Source organism: Rhincodon typus, chromosome 30, assembly GCF_021869965.1.
Source record: "Rhincodon typus isolate 14 chromosome 30, sRhiTyp1.1, whole genome shotgun sequence".
NCBI classification, from domain to species: Eukaryota; Metazoa; Chordata; class Chondrichthyes; order Orectolobiformes; family Rhincodontidae; genus Rhincodon; species Rhincodon typus.
In genome coordinates, this window is record NC_063361.1 from 28,095,706 (window position 1) to 28,113,055 (window position 17,350).

The 17,350-nt window shown below is 43.0% G+C and overlaps 1 protein-coding gene across 4 annotated transcripts in view; it reads left to right on the forward strand.

Annotated features, from left to right (window-relative positions):
• raraa (retinoic acid receptor, alpha a) overlaps positions 1-16,034 on the forward strand; it is a 348,546-nt gene extending 332,512 nt beyond the window's left edge. For all 4 annotated transcript variants that reach the window (XM_048614479.1, XM_048614478.1, XM_048614481.1 and 1 more), the window contains 2 exons: positions 9,171-9,329; positions 11,564-16,034. In XM_048614479.1, the coding sequence (XP_048470436.1) occupies positions 9,171-9,329; positions 11,564-11,760 (356 nt within the window). In that variant the 3' untranslated portion in view covers positions 11,761-16,034. The remainder of the gene's footprint in view (positions 1-9,170; positions 9,330-11,563) is intronic.
• Positions 16,035-17,350: the final 1,316 nt, after the last annotated feature.

Sequence of the window (17,350 nt, forward strand, 5' to 3'; positions counted from 1 at the left end):
CATTGATAATGTTTCAAAAAAAGCTACTGGTGAAGGCAGACCTTGAGGGAATGCAGAATAGATTACCTAGATTGTTACCTGGGTGCCAGAAATTAAATATGAGGAAAATTTGCGCAATTTATGGTTGCATTCCCTAGAATTTAGAAGATGAGGTAGTGATTGGATCGAAGTTTCCAAGATTGGCGAGATAGAAACTATTTCCAAATGTTGGGAGTCTTGAATGAGAGCAACATAGGTGAAAAAATAGAGCCTGGCCTTTAAGAAATACCTCTTCTTACAAAGGTTGCTAGAAATTTGCAACTTTCTTCTACAGGTGGTGATTATTAGTCATTAATTTTACATCTGAGATTGATAAACATTTTTAGCTCTCGGTATTTAGGTTTATGGAATTAGGTTACAGGTCATTGGCAATCTTACTGAAAGGTAGGACAGACCTATAAGGGAAGTTACTAGTTTCTTGCTAGTACAGAACTTGAATATACCTTTGCCAGAGGTGACATATGTTCATTAGTAGGTACCTGTTCTTTTCAAACAAAATGAATATTTTCAAGTTTTAGAGACAACAAGGTGCAGGGCTGGATGAACACAGCAGGCCAAGCAGCATCATAGGAGCAGAAAGGCTGACGTTTCGGGCCTAGACCCTTCATCAGAAAAGGGGGAGGGGAAGGGGGTTCTGAAATAAATAGGGAGAGAGTGGGAGGCGGATAGAAGATGGATAGAGGAGAGGAAGCAAACAGGTCGAAGAGGCGGGGATGGGGCCAGTAAAGGTGAGTGTAGGTGGGGAGTTAGGGAGGGGATAGGTCAGTCCAGGGAGGATGGACAGGTCAAGGGGGCGGGATGAGGTTAGTAGGTAGGAGATGGGGGTCCGGCTTGAGGTGGGAGGAGGGGATAGGTGGGAGGAAGAACAGGTTAGGGAGGCGGGGACGAGCTGGACTGGTTTTGGGATGCGGTAGGGGGAGGGGAGATTTTGAAGCTTGTGAAATCCACGTTGATACCATTGGGCCGCAGGGTTCCCAAGCGGAATGTGAGTTGCTGTTCCTGCAACCTTCGGGTGGCATCGTTGTGGCACTGCAGGAGGCCCAGGATGGACATGTCGTCTGAGGAATGGGAGGGGGAGTTGAAATGGTTCGCGACTGAGAGTTGCAGTTGTTTATTGCGAACCGAGCGTAGGTGTTCTGCAAAGCGGTCCCCGAGCCTCCGCTTGGTTTCCCCGATGTAGAGGAGGCCACACCGGGTACAGCGGATGCAGTATACCACATTGGCAGATGTGCAGGTGAATATCTGCTTGATGTGGAAAGTCTTCTTGGGGCCTGGGATGGGGGTGAGGGAGGAGGTATGGGGGCAGGTGTAGCACTTCCTGCGGTTGCAGGGAGAAGTGCCGGGTGTGGTGGGGCTGGAGGGGTGTGTGGAGCGGACAAGGGAGTCACGGAGAGGGTGGTCCCTCCGGAAAGCAGATAAGGGTGGGGAGGGAAAGATGTCTTTGGTGGTGGTGTCGGATTGCAGATGGCGGAAGTGTCGGAGGATGATGCGTTGGATCCGGAGGTTGGTGGGGTGGTACGTGAGGACGAGGGGGATTCTTTTTTGGTTCTTATTACGTGGACGGGGTGTGAGGGATGAGTTGTGGGAGATGTGGGAGACACGGTTGAGGGCGTTTCCTCTCCACCTATCCTCTCCTGTATCCATCTTCTATCCGCCTCCCAGTCTCTCCCGATTTATTTCAGAACCCCCTTCCCCTCCCCCTTTTCTGATGAAGGGTCTGGGACCGAAACGTCAGCCTTTCTGCCCCTATGATGCTGCTTGGCCTGCTGTGTTCATCCAGCCCTGCACCTTGTTGTCTCGGATTCTCCAGCATCTGCAGTTCCTACTATCTCTCATTTTCAAGTTTTACATTGTTTTTGGAATTGCCTTGGAGTTTGGGGAACCCAAGGTTCACTTTGTTCTCATCATGGCAAAGCCTCAGCTAATCAGAGTTGACTTGTCAACCAACAGTACTGTTTCCTCCTGTAATATAAACTAATCATTTGAAATTTGGCATTCTAGCATTTGTCCTGATGCAAACCAAACAACAGCCCTTTCTTCCAGGAATATCCAGTTTACCAATTTTTTAATCATTTTAGGCAGCTTCGTTCCCATTTTCCCGGAAAGTGTTAGCCCTGATTGAGACTCAAACTCTCTTGGTGACTTGTCCAAATATTAATTACCTTTTAGTTTAGACAGTGAGTGTTGATGCACTTTTTGGGGAGCACAGTAAAAGCTACGCCCACTCTGTTACACTGTCTAGACATGCACTTCCAGATGAAGTTATTAGCTGGAGTGGGCTGATATTTCTTCTCCCTAAACTCAGGAAAGCCAATACAAAATGTAGCAACTCAAACTGCTGATACTGAGCAGAGATCTGCAATTGAACCTTTGACCTTTATTCAGAGCGCTGCCCTTAACCATTAGAGAAGATTCTAAATTACATTACCAATTTTTTTAAAAAAGTAAACAATTTTGGGATGGTTAAAACAAAGCAGTACTTAAAAAGATTATAACTGCCTATGAAGTTTTCGTTATAACAGCAAAATAATTTTTTATAAAAATGAGTTAGGGCACTGCCAGTAAAGACTGTTTTATAGCTTGGGAGTGTTTCAGTTTTGTTAAATATCAAGTTATAATTTACAGCAGACTCTTCAGCTAAAGTATTGCCCACTTGAAGCAAATTATTTGTTTTGTAGCTTAAGGAATCCTCACTGTTTAAACTGTAGACTGGAGGCTAACCCAACAACTCCATTAATGCCCACATTTCCCTGATGCTTTTCCAGCATCAGAAACCTTAAACGAGATAGGATGGCTGGTATGGAAAGCGAAAAGTCTCAAAGTAGGCCATATTCACTGAACTGAGGATGAGTTGTTACTTACCCAAGACATTGGATACTGGGGGTGAGGAATGTCCCATCAGGTACAGGGATTTATTTGTTTCTTTTCATTACACCAAAATGATGGGACATTCTCCCAGCCCAAAAGAACAGTGGTGCCTCCCTTCCCCACTAAACCTTTGAAGGACAGGCATTTTCAGTCCATGCTATTACTGGATCCAGTCCAATGCTTCCAAGTTCCACTCACACAAATCTTTCATCTCCACTTCAACCTAAGTGGAGATATGAGTAATCAGGAGGATGCAAAGACACTTCAAAATGATTTGGAGACGCAGTGAGTAGGCACAAATTTGGCAGACAGAATACAATGTGAAGAAATGTGAGGTTATCCTTGTGCGGTTTTGGTAGGGAACACAGAAATGCTGAGTATTTCTTAAATGATGAGAAGCCCAGATGTGTTGAACTTCAAAGAGATTTGACTGTCCTTGTTCATGAGTCACTACAAGTTAGCATGCAAATACAGCAAGCAATTAAGAAGGAAAATAACGTGTTGACCTTTTACATGAGACAGTTTGATTATAGGAGTAAAAATATCTTGCTATGACAGTATAAAGCCTTGGTGAAACTACGCCCTAGGGTATTATGTGCCGTTTTGACTTCCTTACCTATGAAAGGATATACTTTCCTTAGAGGGAATGCAATGAATAGTTCATCAGACTAATTCCTGAGATGGACAGATTGTCATTTGAAAAAAAATTAAATAGATTGGACCTTTATTCTCTGGAGCGTAGAAGAATTATAGACGATCTCAGTCAAACATATAAAATTCTTACATGGATTGACAAGGTAGATGCGGGCACTATGTTTCCTCTCCCTCGAGGATATAAAACCAGGCACAATCTCAGAATGACAGGCAGGCCATTTGGGAAACTGAAGTGAGGACAATCACCTTCACTTAGGGAGTGGTGAGTTTTTGGAATTCTCTATCCCACGGTATGTGGAGGCTCAGTTATTGAGTATGTTCAAGACTGAGACTAATAGGTTTCCACATATTAAAAGCATCAAGGGATTTTGGCATAGTGCAGGAATATGTTGCTGAAGCAGAAGATCAGCTATGATCTCAAATGAGTGGGTTTAAAGGCCTGAGCACCCTACTCCTGCTTCTATTCCTGGTATTTTTGTAACTTCACTCTACAGGTAACACCAGCCACCTTCAATCTTACCACATTCTACAGAGGAAGCATCACATCTAACCCAACTGGATTTTGAAGAACACAGCCACATTTAGCTTCACTACATACTTGAAGGAACATATTGCTCACTCTACTACACTGAGAAATGCAGCAAGCACCAAAGCAATCTACCAAACATATCCTCCAACTAACAAAACCAGCCTATCTTTGAAGCTTGACTTATTTCAGAGTTAGAAATATTTCAGTTCTGTTGAATATTAAATGATAGCTTACTATCAACACTCCAAACAAAGTCCAGTGGACTCTAGCAAAGCTAGTTTTGTTCGCCAGCCTAACAATCTAGGCTAGAGGTGGATTCTGTAACTTTAATAATGCTGAGAATTCTTCCAAAAGTTAAGTTTTATAGATTGATAGTAGTTTATCAGGATTGTTTGACAGCAATTTCTAAAAGCAAAAAAGTTTTAACATCAGTGACAGGGCATGCATGTTTAGTCATAGAATTCCTGAGCCATTTTAACCAGAAAGTTTAATCTTCTGTCTGCAGTCATTCAACTGATCTTGACTAAAGTTGGGCTAGGGGATGCTACAATTGCTCTCAATTATCCTGTGTTTAAGGAGGAGGAAATCAGTCAGCGTTCCTGCTATCCAGCAATCCTTGCCAGAAAGCCTATATTTGATACCAGATGTGTAGAAAATTTGGATCCCATGCCACTCCACTTTGAATCATGCATGAACAACTCCGTGGCTCTCGGATATCTGCTGTTTTTTTGGGGGGGGCGTTGGAGGAGTATCACTGCCTGTTGTCAATACCATCAACAGAGGCCACGAGAAGGGAACGGCAACAAGGCAAAATAGCAGAAAGGCAAAGTGAAATTGTGACAATTGGGAGGCTGAGTTTTGAAAATTAAAACAGTGAACACGTTGGGAAATAAGGCTCGATGTTTTATTTTTAACAGCGTTCTTTTGATTGATGATGTCAGCGATCAGTAGAGGAGCAGAACCTTTGCTGTTGGTAGAAAAACACGCTACCAGAAACTGAGTAAATTGGTTTGACAGTGCCACGTTAATTTCCTCACTGTTTCCTCCCTGCGTCAAGGTATCTGGTCGAAGAGCAAAAGAAATGAACTGCTGCAATAAAAAAGTGGGAGGCAGAGAAAGCTGGTGAATTCAGTTTGAAGATCAAAATATGACACAGCCTTGTGTTTTTTTAAAATCTGGTCCCTGAGGTTTTGCTTTAAATTTACTTCATTGCATTTAAATGCTGTCTGCTGGATTGCAGAGGTACAGCAATGAGATACAGTCAAAGTGTAATGCTAACATCCTGACTTAAACTATAGGTTGTTAACATTATATGGCTACATGAACAACTAGGTCCAATCAGTAGTCAGCAGATAAGTAACATTCAGGGTTTACTTGCCAACCAATTATATAAATTCAAGAACTGGTGGCCTCAGAGCATAGACTGATGGTTGGAAATATAGCCTGTCTTCTCAACAGGTTTTGATTGACATAAGGAGAGCGTTGGTACAGGCTTATATCACCCTCTGGTGTTTGTAACATATGGCTTTATTAGGACATCAATTGACATTTCATCTGTCGGCAGCTATAAAACTAACTAAAGTGAAACGCAGTCAACAAAATGTAAGCAACTCTACAAATAGCAATTTAAATAAAACTTGCACTGAATAATTATTAACCCTTTTACCTCTTTTTATGGCGATTTAGGCTCAATTGGTAGTCTTGCCAGCTCAGAGGGGGTGCATTAAAATCCCACTCCAGGGCTTGAGAATATAATCTAAACTGATTTGTAGGCATTTCTGCATTTAAGGAAATGATGCTGTCAGATGAGCTGCAAGAGGTAAGCATTCTCCCTATAGCTGAGATGGAAGTACAGATTTCTGAGCCATATTTGAGGGTAACGGGAGTGTTCCCAGTGGCCAAGCATCAACATCTGAAACAAATCGACTCGTCATTCATCAAGATGTACTTGTATTGGAAGTGGGACAGTGAAGATTCATTAGAATGGTTCCTGGGTTGAGAGGGTTGTCTATGATGAGAGGCTTAGAAATATAGGCCTCAACACTCTGATGTTTAGAAGATTGAGAGGTGGTCTCATTGAAATGTATGAAATTCTGAAGGGTTTTGACAGGGTAAACATTGAGAAGTTGTTTCCTCTGCCTGAGGAATGTAGAATGACTGGGGGAACAGCAGGACTGTTGGTCATTGTTCCAAGGATAAGGGGATATTCATTTAGAGCTGTGAGGAGGAGAAAATTCTTCACTGTGTGCGTTAAATCTTTGGAATTCCCTACCATACAGCATTGTGGATGGTTCATCGTTGAGCACATCTAAGCATGATGTGGACAGATATCTGATCCTTTGGGATCAGGGAGTGGGCTCCAGGCCCCATGTGATCTACTCCTCCTGTTTCATCTGTTCATTTCGTGTTCTTGAATCAATTCTCCATTTTCCACAACTTATTCCCTATGAAGAACTTGAAGAACTTGAACTATGAAGAACGTCTATGAAGAAGGGTGTACTGAGAGACATTGTTTTAAGCTTTGTATAAATTAAACTTGTATCCACAGGATGAGGGTCAAGATGTAGCTTCAGTTCTCCTATGAAAACTCTGGGTTAATGAACCAAAAGTCAGTCCGAGCTCCTGCTCCTGATTACTTCCATGGGACAGACGGGGGATGGACAGCATCAAGGTTGACTGTCCAGTTTCCCCCAGTTACCAGGTCGCTGCTATCAGTGGTCTATATTCAGAATAACAACTTAGGTAGATTGTCAGAAAAATGATTGGTACTTTGGAAATTATCCCTTGAAGAAGTGAATGCCTTTCAAAAGAGAAGGGAAGAAGGTTGGTGACAAATTAAATGAGGGGGAAAAGAAAGAGTGTATATATGATACAGCATATTGCAATGACTTGGGTCCTGGATCAAGTTGCCCAGAGGGTATTGGGCACACATGAAAGCTTGTTTATGCATCTGATTGGAGGACTATCGAATACATATTCTTTGAACACTATTCTTTAAACTACTGGGATTTGACTTCGAATCTAATCCAGGCAAATGAGACGATCGTGTCCTTTCTGACTGATGAGTGTTAGAGTAATCGAGTTATACAGAGTGGAAACAGACCCTTCAGTCCACCTTGTCCATGCCAACCAAGTTTCCCGAACTAAACTAGTCCCATTTGCCTATGATTAGCCCATATCCCTCTAAACCTTTCCTATTCATATACTTGTCCAAATGTATTTTAGATGTTGTAACTGTACCTGCATCTACCACTTCGTCTGTCAGTTCATTCCATATATGAACCAATTTGTCCACCTATTTGTTGGCTGTACCATCGTGTTAACTTTCTGATATTTGTGTATAAGATCACCCTTACCCCCAGGCAATAATAGTCAATAATTTCTCACCATTTTAACCCCATTTTTTTTCTCTTTCTTCTTCCTACAAATGTGAATCACATTTCACCACATTATATTCTATCTACCAATGTTTTAAATATAATTCACATGATACAGACAGCAAAGTAGATGATAGTGAAAAGAGCATGAACACATTCTCCATTCAAATCCCAGTGGGTGCTTTTCTTCATCAGAGACTGACCTCAAAATAGATACTGCAAGACATTGTGATGGAATTCTATTTGTGAGCAGCAGTTAGTTTATAAGAATAAATGTTTGTGATACACGCAACTGTATGTAATTTTATTGATTTGAGTTTTTGACTGTTCTCTTTGGAATGCACCTGCAAAATTCTCCATCAATCTGTTCATTGTAAAAACTGAAGTTTTGCAGACTCCTAAAGGAGTATTGTTGTCCTTTAGAGCTGTTAAGAAAGCCTTTGAATTCCACCTTGTCTTGTTCCCCCACTTATACACACCAAAATGTCTTGTTCAATTCCCAATAAGGGCTGAAATGGTAATTTAAGAGGTTAAATTGCCCTTCACAACTTATGGTTGAGAAGAATGAAAATCAGCATGGATTTCTGTTCTTGCTTAATGTTTGTAACCCCCTGTTGGAGCGAGCAGGTGTGTGTGAATGGGAAATGAAAACAGAATTGGCCTTGGCTATGATGCACACCACTGCTGAATAGTCAAAGAGTCATACAGCAGGGAAACAGACCAACACAGTCCAACCGGTCCATGCTCCCAAACTAAACTAGTCCCACCTGCCTGTGCTTGACCTATATCCCTCCAAATCTTTCCTCGTCATGTACTAATCCAAATGTCTTTTAAATGTAACTGCACCTGCATCCACCACTTCCTCTGGCAGTTCATTCCATGCATGAACCACTCTCTGTGTATCAAGGTCGCCCCTCATGTCCTTTTTAAAACCTTCTCCTCTCACCTTAAAAATATGCCCCTGGTTTTGAACTCCCCCATGTTAGGGAAGAGACCCTTGTCATTCACCTTATCTATGCCCCTTATGATTTTATAAACCTTTATAAGGTCACTGGCATTTATTCTTAACACTAGCTTATCCCATCTTTCTTCATCTAAATCTACCATTGTAACCCTCTATTCCCACATCTTTTTGCATCCTTCTTACCCATCGGTTGTCCAGTTTTTCCATAAATGTATCTAAATTATTCATTCAACCACGCCCTGTGGTAGCAGGACTAAGGTTAGGGGTAACTCTATTCGTATTGGTGCCACCTTGTATTAATGGAGATTTTGGAGTAGGTGACAATGTCTTCAATCAAAAAGGTAGTCATTAAAGAACAACTTAAAAAAAGGAGAGAGAGGCAGCCAATTGTGTAACAAACAGGTTCAGGAATACACAAGGAGCCAGAACTAGAGCAGTGGATCACCGAGGGCTCTAAGTCTGATGGAGGTTACAGAGAAAGAGGAGGAACCTCATTGATAGATTTGGAAACAAAGGTGATATTTTAAAATTTGGCATATGCCAGACTGGGAGCCAGTGTAAAATTACAAGCAAATGGTTGATTGACAAATGAGGTCAAGTACAAGTTGGGATTCAGGAAGTACAGTATTGTCACAACTGCTGCGCACGCTGTCCATGTTAACCATACTGATTGGGAGAAGTTGACTGAGGAATATAGGGGTATAGCACTTACTAATAGTGATGTACTTTTATTTTGTAGACCGTCAGGACCTGGAAGAGCCAGAGAAAGTGGACAAGCTGCAGGAACCATTGTTAGAAGCTCTGAAGATCTATGTGAGGAAAAGGAGGCCAAACAAGCCACACATGTTCCCGAAAATGCTGATGAAGATCACAGATCTGCGCAGCATTAGTGCCAAAGGTGAGTGTGCAGGAGGCTATTATGAAATGCACCTGCAACATGGAAGTGCACCGTGATCCATATCATCAGGACTGAGAAGCTGATCACTGTAGGGGGCTGGCAGAAGCATTGTAGTTCAATAAGAACAAGGCCACCCATTTCTCAGCCCTTGCATTATACCAGATATGATGTATCAGTTGATGGCAGATTAATTTCCGACAAGACATTTTTGACCAAGTTCTGAATATTGCTAAATGCAAGGCATCACAGATGACACAAAAATCAGAGCTTTTTGTCTTGCAATCGACAGGGTTGACACACAGGAAAAAAACTTGGAAAGGGAGCACCAGTTTGTACAGCATTAGGAGAGGGTGCTGCTTGGTTGCATCATGGCTGGCATGGAGATGCAATAGAAGTTGTTAACCATCAGTCTTCATTTTGAGTATATATTAATAAAAATTGCGAGCTTTGTAAGGCTGGCATTATTTCATACCCTCAGGTCATATACCTTTAAATGGCTGTATTCGTTAAAATTTACTTCTTATCTTCAGGGGCAAGCACGGTGGCTCAGTGGTCAGCACTGCTGCCTCACAGCGCCAGGGACCTGGGTTTGATTCCACCCTCGGGCAACTGTCTGTGTGGAGTTTGCACATTCTCCCCGTGTCTGCGTGTGTTTCCTCCGGGTGCTCCAGTTTCCTCCCACAGTCCAAAGATGTGCAGATTAGGGTGGATTGGCCGTGCTAAATTGCCTGTAGTGTCCAGGGATGTGCAGGCTAGGTGGATTGGCTTTGGGAAAATGCAGGGTTACAGGGAGAGGGTAGGGGTGGGTCTGGGTGCAGTGCTCTTTGGAGGTTTGGTGTGGACAGTGACAGAATACTGCCCAGACTGTGCATGATGATGGAGATGCTGGTGTAGTGATAATGTCAGAGGCCTTGGCTAAGGTTCTCTGGACATTCTATGGGTTCAAATTGCCCCATTGCAGCTGGCGGAATTTAAATTCCGTTCACAACATTTGGAGATGGAAAATGGTCTCCATAATGGCGGCTATGAATTGGTGTAAAAACCTGTCTGGTTCGTTAATATCCTTTAGGGAAGGAAGTCCGTCGTCCTTATGTGGGCTGGAATACATGTAACTTCAGCCCAACAGCAGTATGGTTGGCTCTTAATTGTCCTCTGGAATGGCCAGGCAAACCACTCAGTCCAAAACATACACTGGCCCAGCCTGCACCACAAGAAAGACACAGCGTCAGTCCACTGATACTCAAGTACTGCTAATAAAGCAGAAGCCAACTGCAAGCCTGGTGGAAAACTCATTCCCCGTTCTTCCCTCACAATGTTTGGATGTAACAACTTTAACATCCATGCAGGACCATGGTATCACCCACCATCATCAATAACACCCGCTTACATGTATGCAACCCCCTTGCCATAGAGAACATCTCATTAATTTATAAATGGGAGAAATGGAAAAGAATATAAAGACTGCTTCATGAAAATAGTACTCATGATGATCACAAAATGTGATGAAGCAGATGGCAAGAGCAGTTCAACTTTCTTTATTCGCTCGTGGGGTGTGGGCATCGCCGGTTAGGCCCAGGGGGAAGTGTCACCCACATTGATGTGTCTAGAATCACATGGAGACCAGACCAGGTAAGAGTGGCAGATTTCCTTCCTTAAGGATATGAGTAAACTTGATGAGTTTTTCATTTTGTGACAGTGGTTACATGGTGACCATTAGGTCAACTTTTTAACTCCTGATTTTTTATTGAATTCAGATTTTACCATCTGCCATGGTGGGATTCAAACCCATGTCGCCAGAACATTAGACTGGGCCTGTGTACTAGACCAGTGACAGTACCACTCGGCCACCCCAGATTATTAGTGCATTTGCAATCATAGAATCCCTACTATGTGGAAGCAGGCCATTCAACCCATCAAGTCCACACCGACCCTCCAAAGAGCATCCCACCCAGACCCCCAACCCTAATGCCTGTAACCCTGCATTTCCCTTGACTAATCCACTTAGCCTGCATATCCCTGGACACTGTGGGCAATTTAGCACGGCCAATCCACCTAACCTGCACATCTTTGGACAATACTGTCCTTTACATCTGATCTCTACTGCTGAAGTCCCCCAACATTGTCAGTGCCAGCCTCTGATATTTGGTAATTTGGGAAAAAAACATCACTGCAAACCTTTCATCTCCATTTCTCTGTGGTATCGTTGTGTCTATTCTCTCTCTCTCTGTTTCTAGGAGCTGAGCGGGTCATCACCCTCAAAATGGAGATCCCTGGATCCATGCCACCGCTTATTCAGGAAATGCTGGAAAATTCTGATGGAATCGATCCTTCATCCTCACCTTGTAGTAAAAGCAGCGCTGCGCGTGTGTGTAGCAGCCCGAGTATGTCCCCAAGCTCTGCCAGCAGTAGTCCAAACACTCAGTCACCATAGCTTCCAGAGAAGGAGCTAGTGAGTCAGACTCTCACTCACATGGACGCTTGACGTGAGGGTAAAATGTTCACAGGAGAGCCACAGTATTGTTTGCCACATACTCTGCAGCTTGTGGAAGGCGATTGGGACTGAGTTGGAACTTACACACTGTGCATAACCACGCTGGAAGCTCTTTCAAACATGCTTAACTGAGATGGACACTGAATTCAAGGCTGTGTGAGCAGCTGAGAAAAAAACCCGTACACACACACACGCATGCACGCACACGCACACGCATACAGTTATACACCCATGCCTTCCTCTTCCCTCTTGAAAATAGGAATCACCATTCTTGAAGCAGACTCTGCTCCACATTGCAAGCCTTCAGCTTCTGGTTTTACAACTCGCTTTGATTTAACGCCAAGAGAGAACTATAAGGACCATTTGTGTTAATTTTTTTTGAAATATTTTTCCTCTCTGTTTATCTTTCATAATCTCATATAATACTAGCTGATAGACTGGGTCACCAGCAGAAAATCCAGTAGCATCCAAAAACAAGGAATTCGAACAAAGAAAAGTTTATACGAGTGAAACATTTCATGAATTATTTTTGTGAACTGTTAGATTGGATTTACCAGAGGAGGAAGGAAAAGCATGATGATGTCATCACATTTTTGAAATGAGTTGCATACGAGCTGGAAGATAATGAAGGTAACTAGGTTCCACTAGGGATGTCTGTAAATATGCTGTTCTGTTTAATGTACTCACAACAGGTTTCCAATCTTTACTTTTACGCCTTTGTTGATTGGATGTTCATTTGAAGCACATTTGTTTCTGAGAGTAAGCACAGCTCTGAAGTACCGTGTAGATCTGAAATATTGTGCACAGGCCACTGGATAGCAAGGGAGCCGTGTCATGTCTGTGCACGTGCAATCCCACACTAGGGTCCCACCTCATGCCCCTCACTGTGATCGAGAGTTTATTGCACCAGATGGTGCCCTTTCACTGTCTGAGACCGAAAGTGAGTCATAGTTACAGCGCAGGCCTACTCGTTGGCAAGGACCCTGTATCCTTTGGCTTTAATTGATTGGATTCTGAGATTGTGTGCCAACTCCGGTTGTCTTGAAGTATATCTGTGGAGGTGAAGTGGAGTATATTTTGTCAACCAAATACTTCTTCGTCCTCACTGATCATATATACCGACTGGGAAGTTATTGGTGAATTAATTTGACTGCAGTTTACACAGGAGGCTCAGTCGCATCCAGCAGTGTCACTGGCAAAAAAGGAATTTGAGTTTCTCAGGATATGACCGTGGTGTACTGTGACCATTGACCAGCATAGTGCTCAGGGTGTTCTGATGGTTCATTCAAAGGAATGATTGATTGCCTTTCGACCTCACTTTGTTTGACTCTCAGTGACCTTGTTATAGTTATCGCTTTAACCGGCATTGGAATTTTTTTTTGATATTTGAAGCTGCCGTGTTTGAACACGCACGCAATTCTAAGAGTGAAACAGGCCTGACTGGATGCAAGTGCGCTGTCATGGGGCTGAGGCAGAACACCACTCCTTCAAAGTTCCTCGTTCACCCACACTCTACCTCTCTCGCCAACCCGCAAATCCCGACCAAGGCCGGGCCAAACCACTCTTCCAAGGAGGCACAAACCTGGATTGTTCCTTTTCCTCTCTTTACTATTTGAGGGGACCTCTGAGATGACTCAGCATTATTGCCCACTCCTCATTACCGAGAGAACGTGACAGCGAGATGCTTTCTCAAATCACTGGTTAGAGGTTTAATGTTGACTGAGTAACTGTCCGCAGCACAGTTACAACTCAACCACATTGGTGCTGGTCTAGAGTCAGCTCTAGGCCAGGTAAAGATAGCAGGTTTCCTTCCCTGAAGGACATTAGTTGAATCAGTAGAGTTTTTATGACAATCCAACAGCTTCATGGTCACTTTCTCTGGTGCCAGTACTTTATTTTCAGATTTTTATTTTTGTTTTTATGCTGTATTCAAATGTTCAAGCCAGCCTAGTAGCATGACCTTTCATGCCGATCACCAAAGCTCTCAACTGACTCGTATTTTGTGAAGAAAGGTAATGGAGAACTGATTGTGGGAACAATTCAGCTGAACAAAGGGTAAAACTGGGAAAGCAAGCCAAATAAACTGAAACCATTTTCAATCAAGCTGGGCTCCTCAATGAGAAAGATTAGACCAAGAGATTGGGGTGGGCGTGGGGAGACAAGTCATTGATGAATTTTATCGCATCAAATTTGAAGCGATTATTTTGACCTTCAACCCTTTGTCAAAATTAGAAATCCATTTGCAGGTCCAAGATCTTGCAGTGCGTATGTTTCCAGCAAAGATCAAGGTCTTTTATTCTGTTGATGCTGAGGTCTCAGATGATGGGATTTCTTCAGCTCCTGACTGAACGTAAATCACTTTGACAAGACGAAGAACTGGGAAGGATAAGGAAACAAAGTCCTCTGCTCTGGTGTGAAGGTTAAAAGGGATCGTCAGGGCTGTACAAAATTACTGGCTGTCAGTCTGGGATGAGATTCAGCCGGGACAGTTTTTGAAGTTTAGATTAATTTGAGCTTTACATGAAGAACAAGGCAGTGTGCAGCAGAGCACCGAAACACATTGACGTGACTGGGGAGCGCTGCACTGGTACCAGACAGTGAGGATGTGCACTTAGCTAGAAGGATACCTCTACCTGCTAGTTTGTCCTGTCAAACAAGGGCACCTCTCACCACTACCAATTGACCCTGTAGGAGGGGAAGGCGTGCTTTTCGAGCCTAGGTGCCCAGCCAGGATTTCTGGGTGGGGGTGAATGTTTTGGTGCTGTGAGTTGCAGTCAGATGCAAGAGAATTCACAGGCCCCCATTTCCACGGGGCTAAGTAGTGATGAGCAAAAGGAGACAAAATGAGGCAGCTGGCATATGCAAGTCAGAGGTCTTTCTCCTGCAACATGACTCACAACACAGTACCAGGAGTGCAAGATCAGTACAGTAGGTATTAACTCCAGAAGTATCCTTTTGTTTTGAGAGATCACAAACTCGCTTGATGTAAAGTTTAACGCAATCCATATCTTGTTTGTGCTTCAGTGACATCCATCCAGCACATTGCTGGAGAGTTATGGCCCTCCCGACACCCCCCTTCAATAAAAGAATATACTTGGTGCACCCAGATTTACACTTTGCCGATTCCACCTGATAGTTCGGACGATCAATTTTACTGGCAATTTCAGTGGAAGTGTCTTAAAATTGGAGATCAATTGTACAATTTACACCTGTTCTATAATCTCTGGAGAATGTAGCAGATGAAGAGTTAGCACCAATTATTCGACCTTCTTCCTCATAGTCCAGTGCCTATTCCAGGAGAGTAGCTTTAGAAAGGTGCAAAACTAATGCCTTTTCAGCTTTAAAGTTATTTTGCGCAGATTTTATTTTTGGGCAAATTCTCCGTATTAAAATGGCTTCAGTTTTCGTTTAAAAGGAGAATTCACAGCTCAGTATTAATTTTTTATATATATATAATATTTATTGGAGTTTTAGCTCTCAATTTGAATGACGCAGTCTCAACCTAGGTCTATTTGCCTTTTGCTGCTTAACCACAACCACGGCAAACGTAAGCAAATGGGGCCACCCGCTGGCCATTGTTATTATTGCAAGTTCATTTTCAGTGCATGGTCTGAAATTGCTCAAAACAGGCACAGTGAAAAGGTGGCATATTTCCCAATCAAGTCTTGCAGTCATTGAAGTGCACAAGAGGAAGAAGGTACCTACTCTTGATTGTGACCCAGAACTAATGGGGCGCAAATGTTTAGGTCACTGTGAGTTAGAGATCATGATGCAAACTTCCTTCCCTGGCTGCAGTGTACGTTCCCCTTGTTCACGGATATGATCTTATTGCTCTACCTTGTGAATGAATTCCTCCCAAGCACGTCCCTTCCCCACCTTCTTCCCAGCCCAGTGACAGCACATCTGTCTCTGTGTTTGTAAGTGGCAATGTGGCCCAATTCAGTGTCAGATTTTACACAAGTTTTTCTATTGTAAAACAGCCACCTGTGGTTTTATCAGAATAAAAGGTACAGTTACACATTTAGGTGGATCATTAACCTGACACCTCCACTGTTAATGGCGAGTTCTTGTTCTGTTCATGGATGTGTTAGTGTACCAAGTCAGACTGTACAGTAAGATTTCCTATAACAAGGCTTTCTCTGTGCAGATGTTACTGTTAAACTTTTCATGAAGTCTACTGGCAAAAGAATAAAGTTATATTTATTCTACAATGATGCAGAGTGCTTTTTGTTGATACTATAATTCCTGATTTCCTGAAGTGACATGTTACTTTTCTACTTCAGTGATACCAATCATCAGAAGTAGGTTTGGATAAGAAGTATTTTGATGTACACTTGCTATGGGTGAAGTATTCGAAGATGGGTTTAGAAGAGGTGTTTTTGACCAGTGCAGACTCCATGGATTGGAGGGTCTTTTTCTGTGTTGTAGATTTCTACGACAAGTGAGACTGGCCGTGATATCAGAGTCTGGTGTGAATTGTCACGGAAAGTGCAGGTTAGGATGCGTTGGACGCCCAAGCTGCAGTCCCTCTGACCACTGCTCCCCAACAGGGCAAATCCATCACATAATTGGCTTCAGAGAAAAGCAGAGTGAGAGGAATAGTCTGGCAGCTGGGTTTAGAGTCCAACAGCAAGGAGGCAGGCCCTTTGGCCCAAACTGGTCCATGCTGACCAAAATGTCCATCCATGCTATCCCCATTTCCCTGCACTTGACCCATATCCTTCTAAATCTTTCCTATCCATGTATTTGTCCAAATGCCTTTTAAATGTTATTAATGTATCAGCCCCTATTACACTTCCACGAGCAGCTCATTCCATATGCACATCACCGTCTGTGTAAAAAAGTTGCCCCTCAGGTTCCCATTTATTCTTTCCTTAAACTGATGCCCTCTAGTCCTTGATTCCCCAACCCTGGAAAAAAGACTGAGTGCATTCACCTTATCCATGACTGTCATGACCTTATACTCTTCAATAAGATCCCCCTTCATTCTTCTACACTCGAAAGAAAAAAGTCCTAGCTTGTTCAACCTCTCCCTATAACTCAGATCCTTGAGTCCTAGCAACATCCTTGTAAATTTCTTTGGCACTCTTTCCAGTTTAATAACATCCTTCCTATAGCAAGGTGACCAAAACTGAACACAATACTCCAAGTGCGGCCTCACCAACATCCTGTACAACAGCAACATAACTTCCCAACTTCTATACTCAGTGCCCTGACTGATGAAGGCCAGGATGCCAAAAGTCGTCTTCACTGCTCTGTCTACCTGTGACTCCATTTTCAGAGAACCACGCACCTGAACTCCAAGGTCCGTCCCTCTGTTCCACTACACTCCTTAAGGCCCTACCATTCACCACGAAACTCCTGCCTTGATTTGATTTTCCATAACACAACACCTCACACTAATCTATGATTAAGCTATATTTGCCGTTTCTGGGCCCACTTCCCCAGCTGATCAAGATCCTGCTGCAATTTCTGATAACCTTCCTCGCTGTCCACAATACTGCCTATTTTAGTGTCATCTGCAAAATTA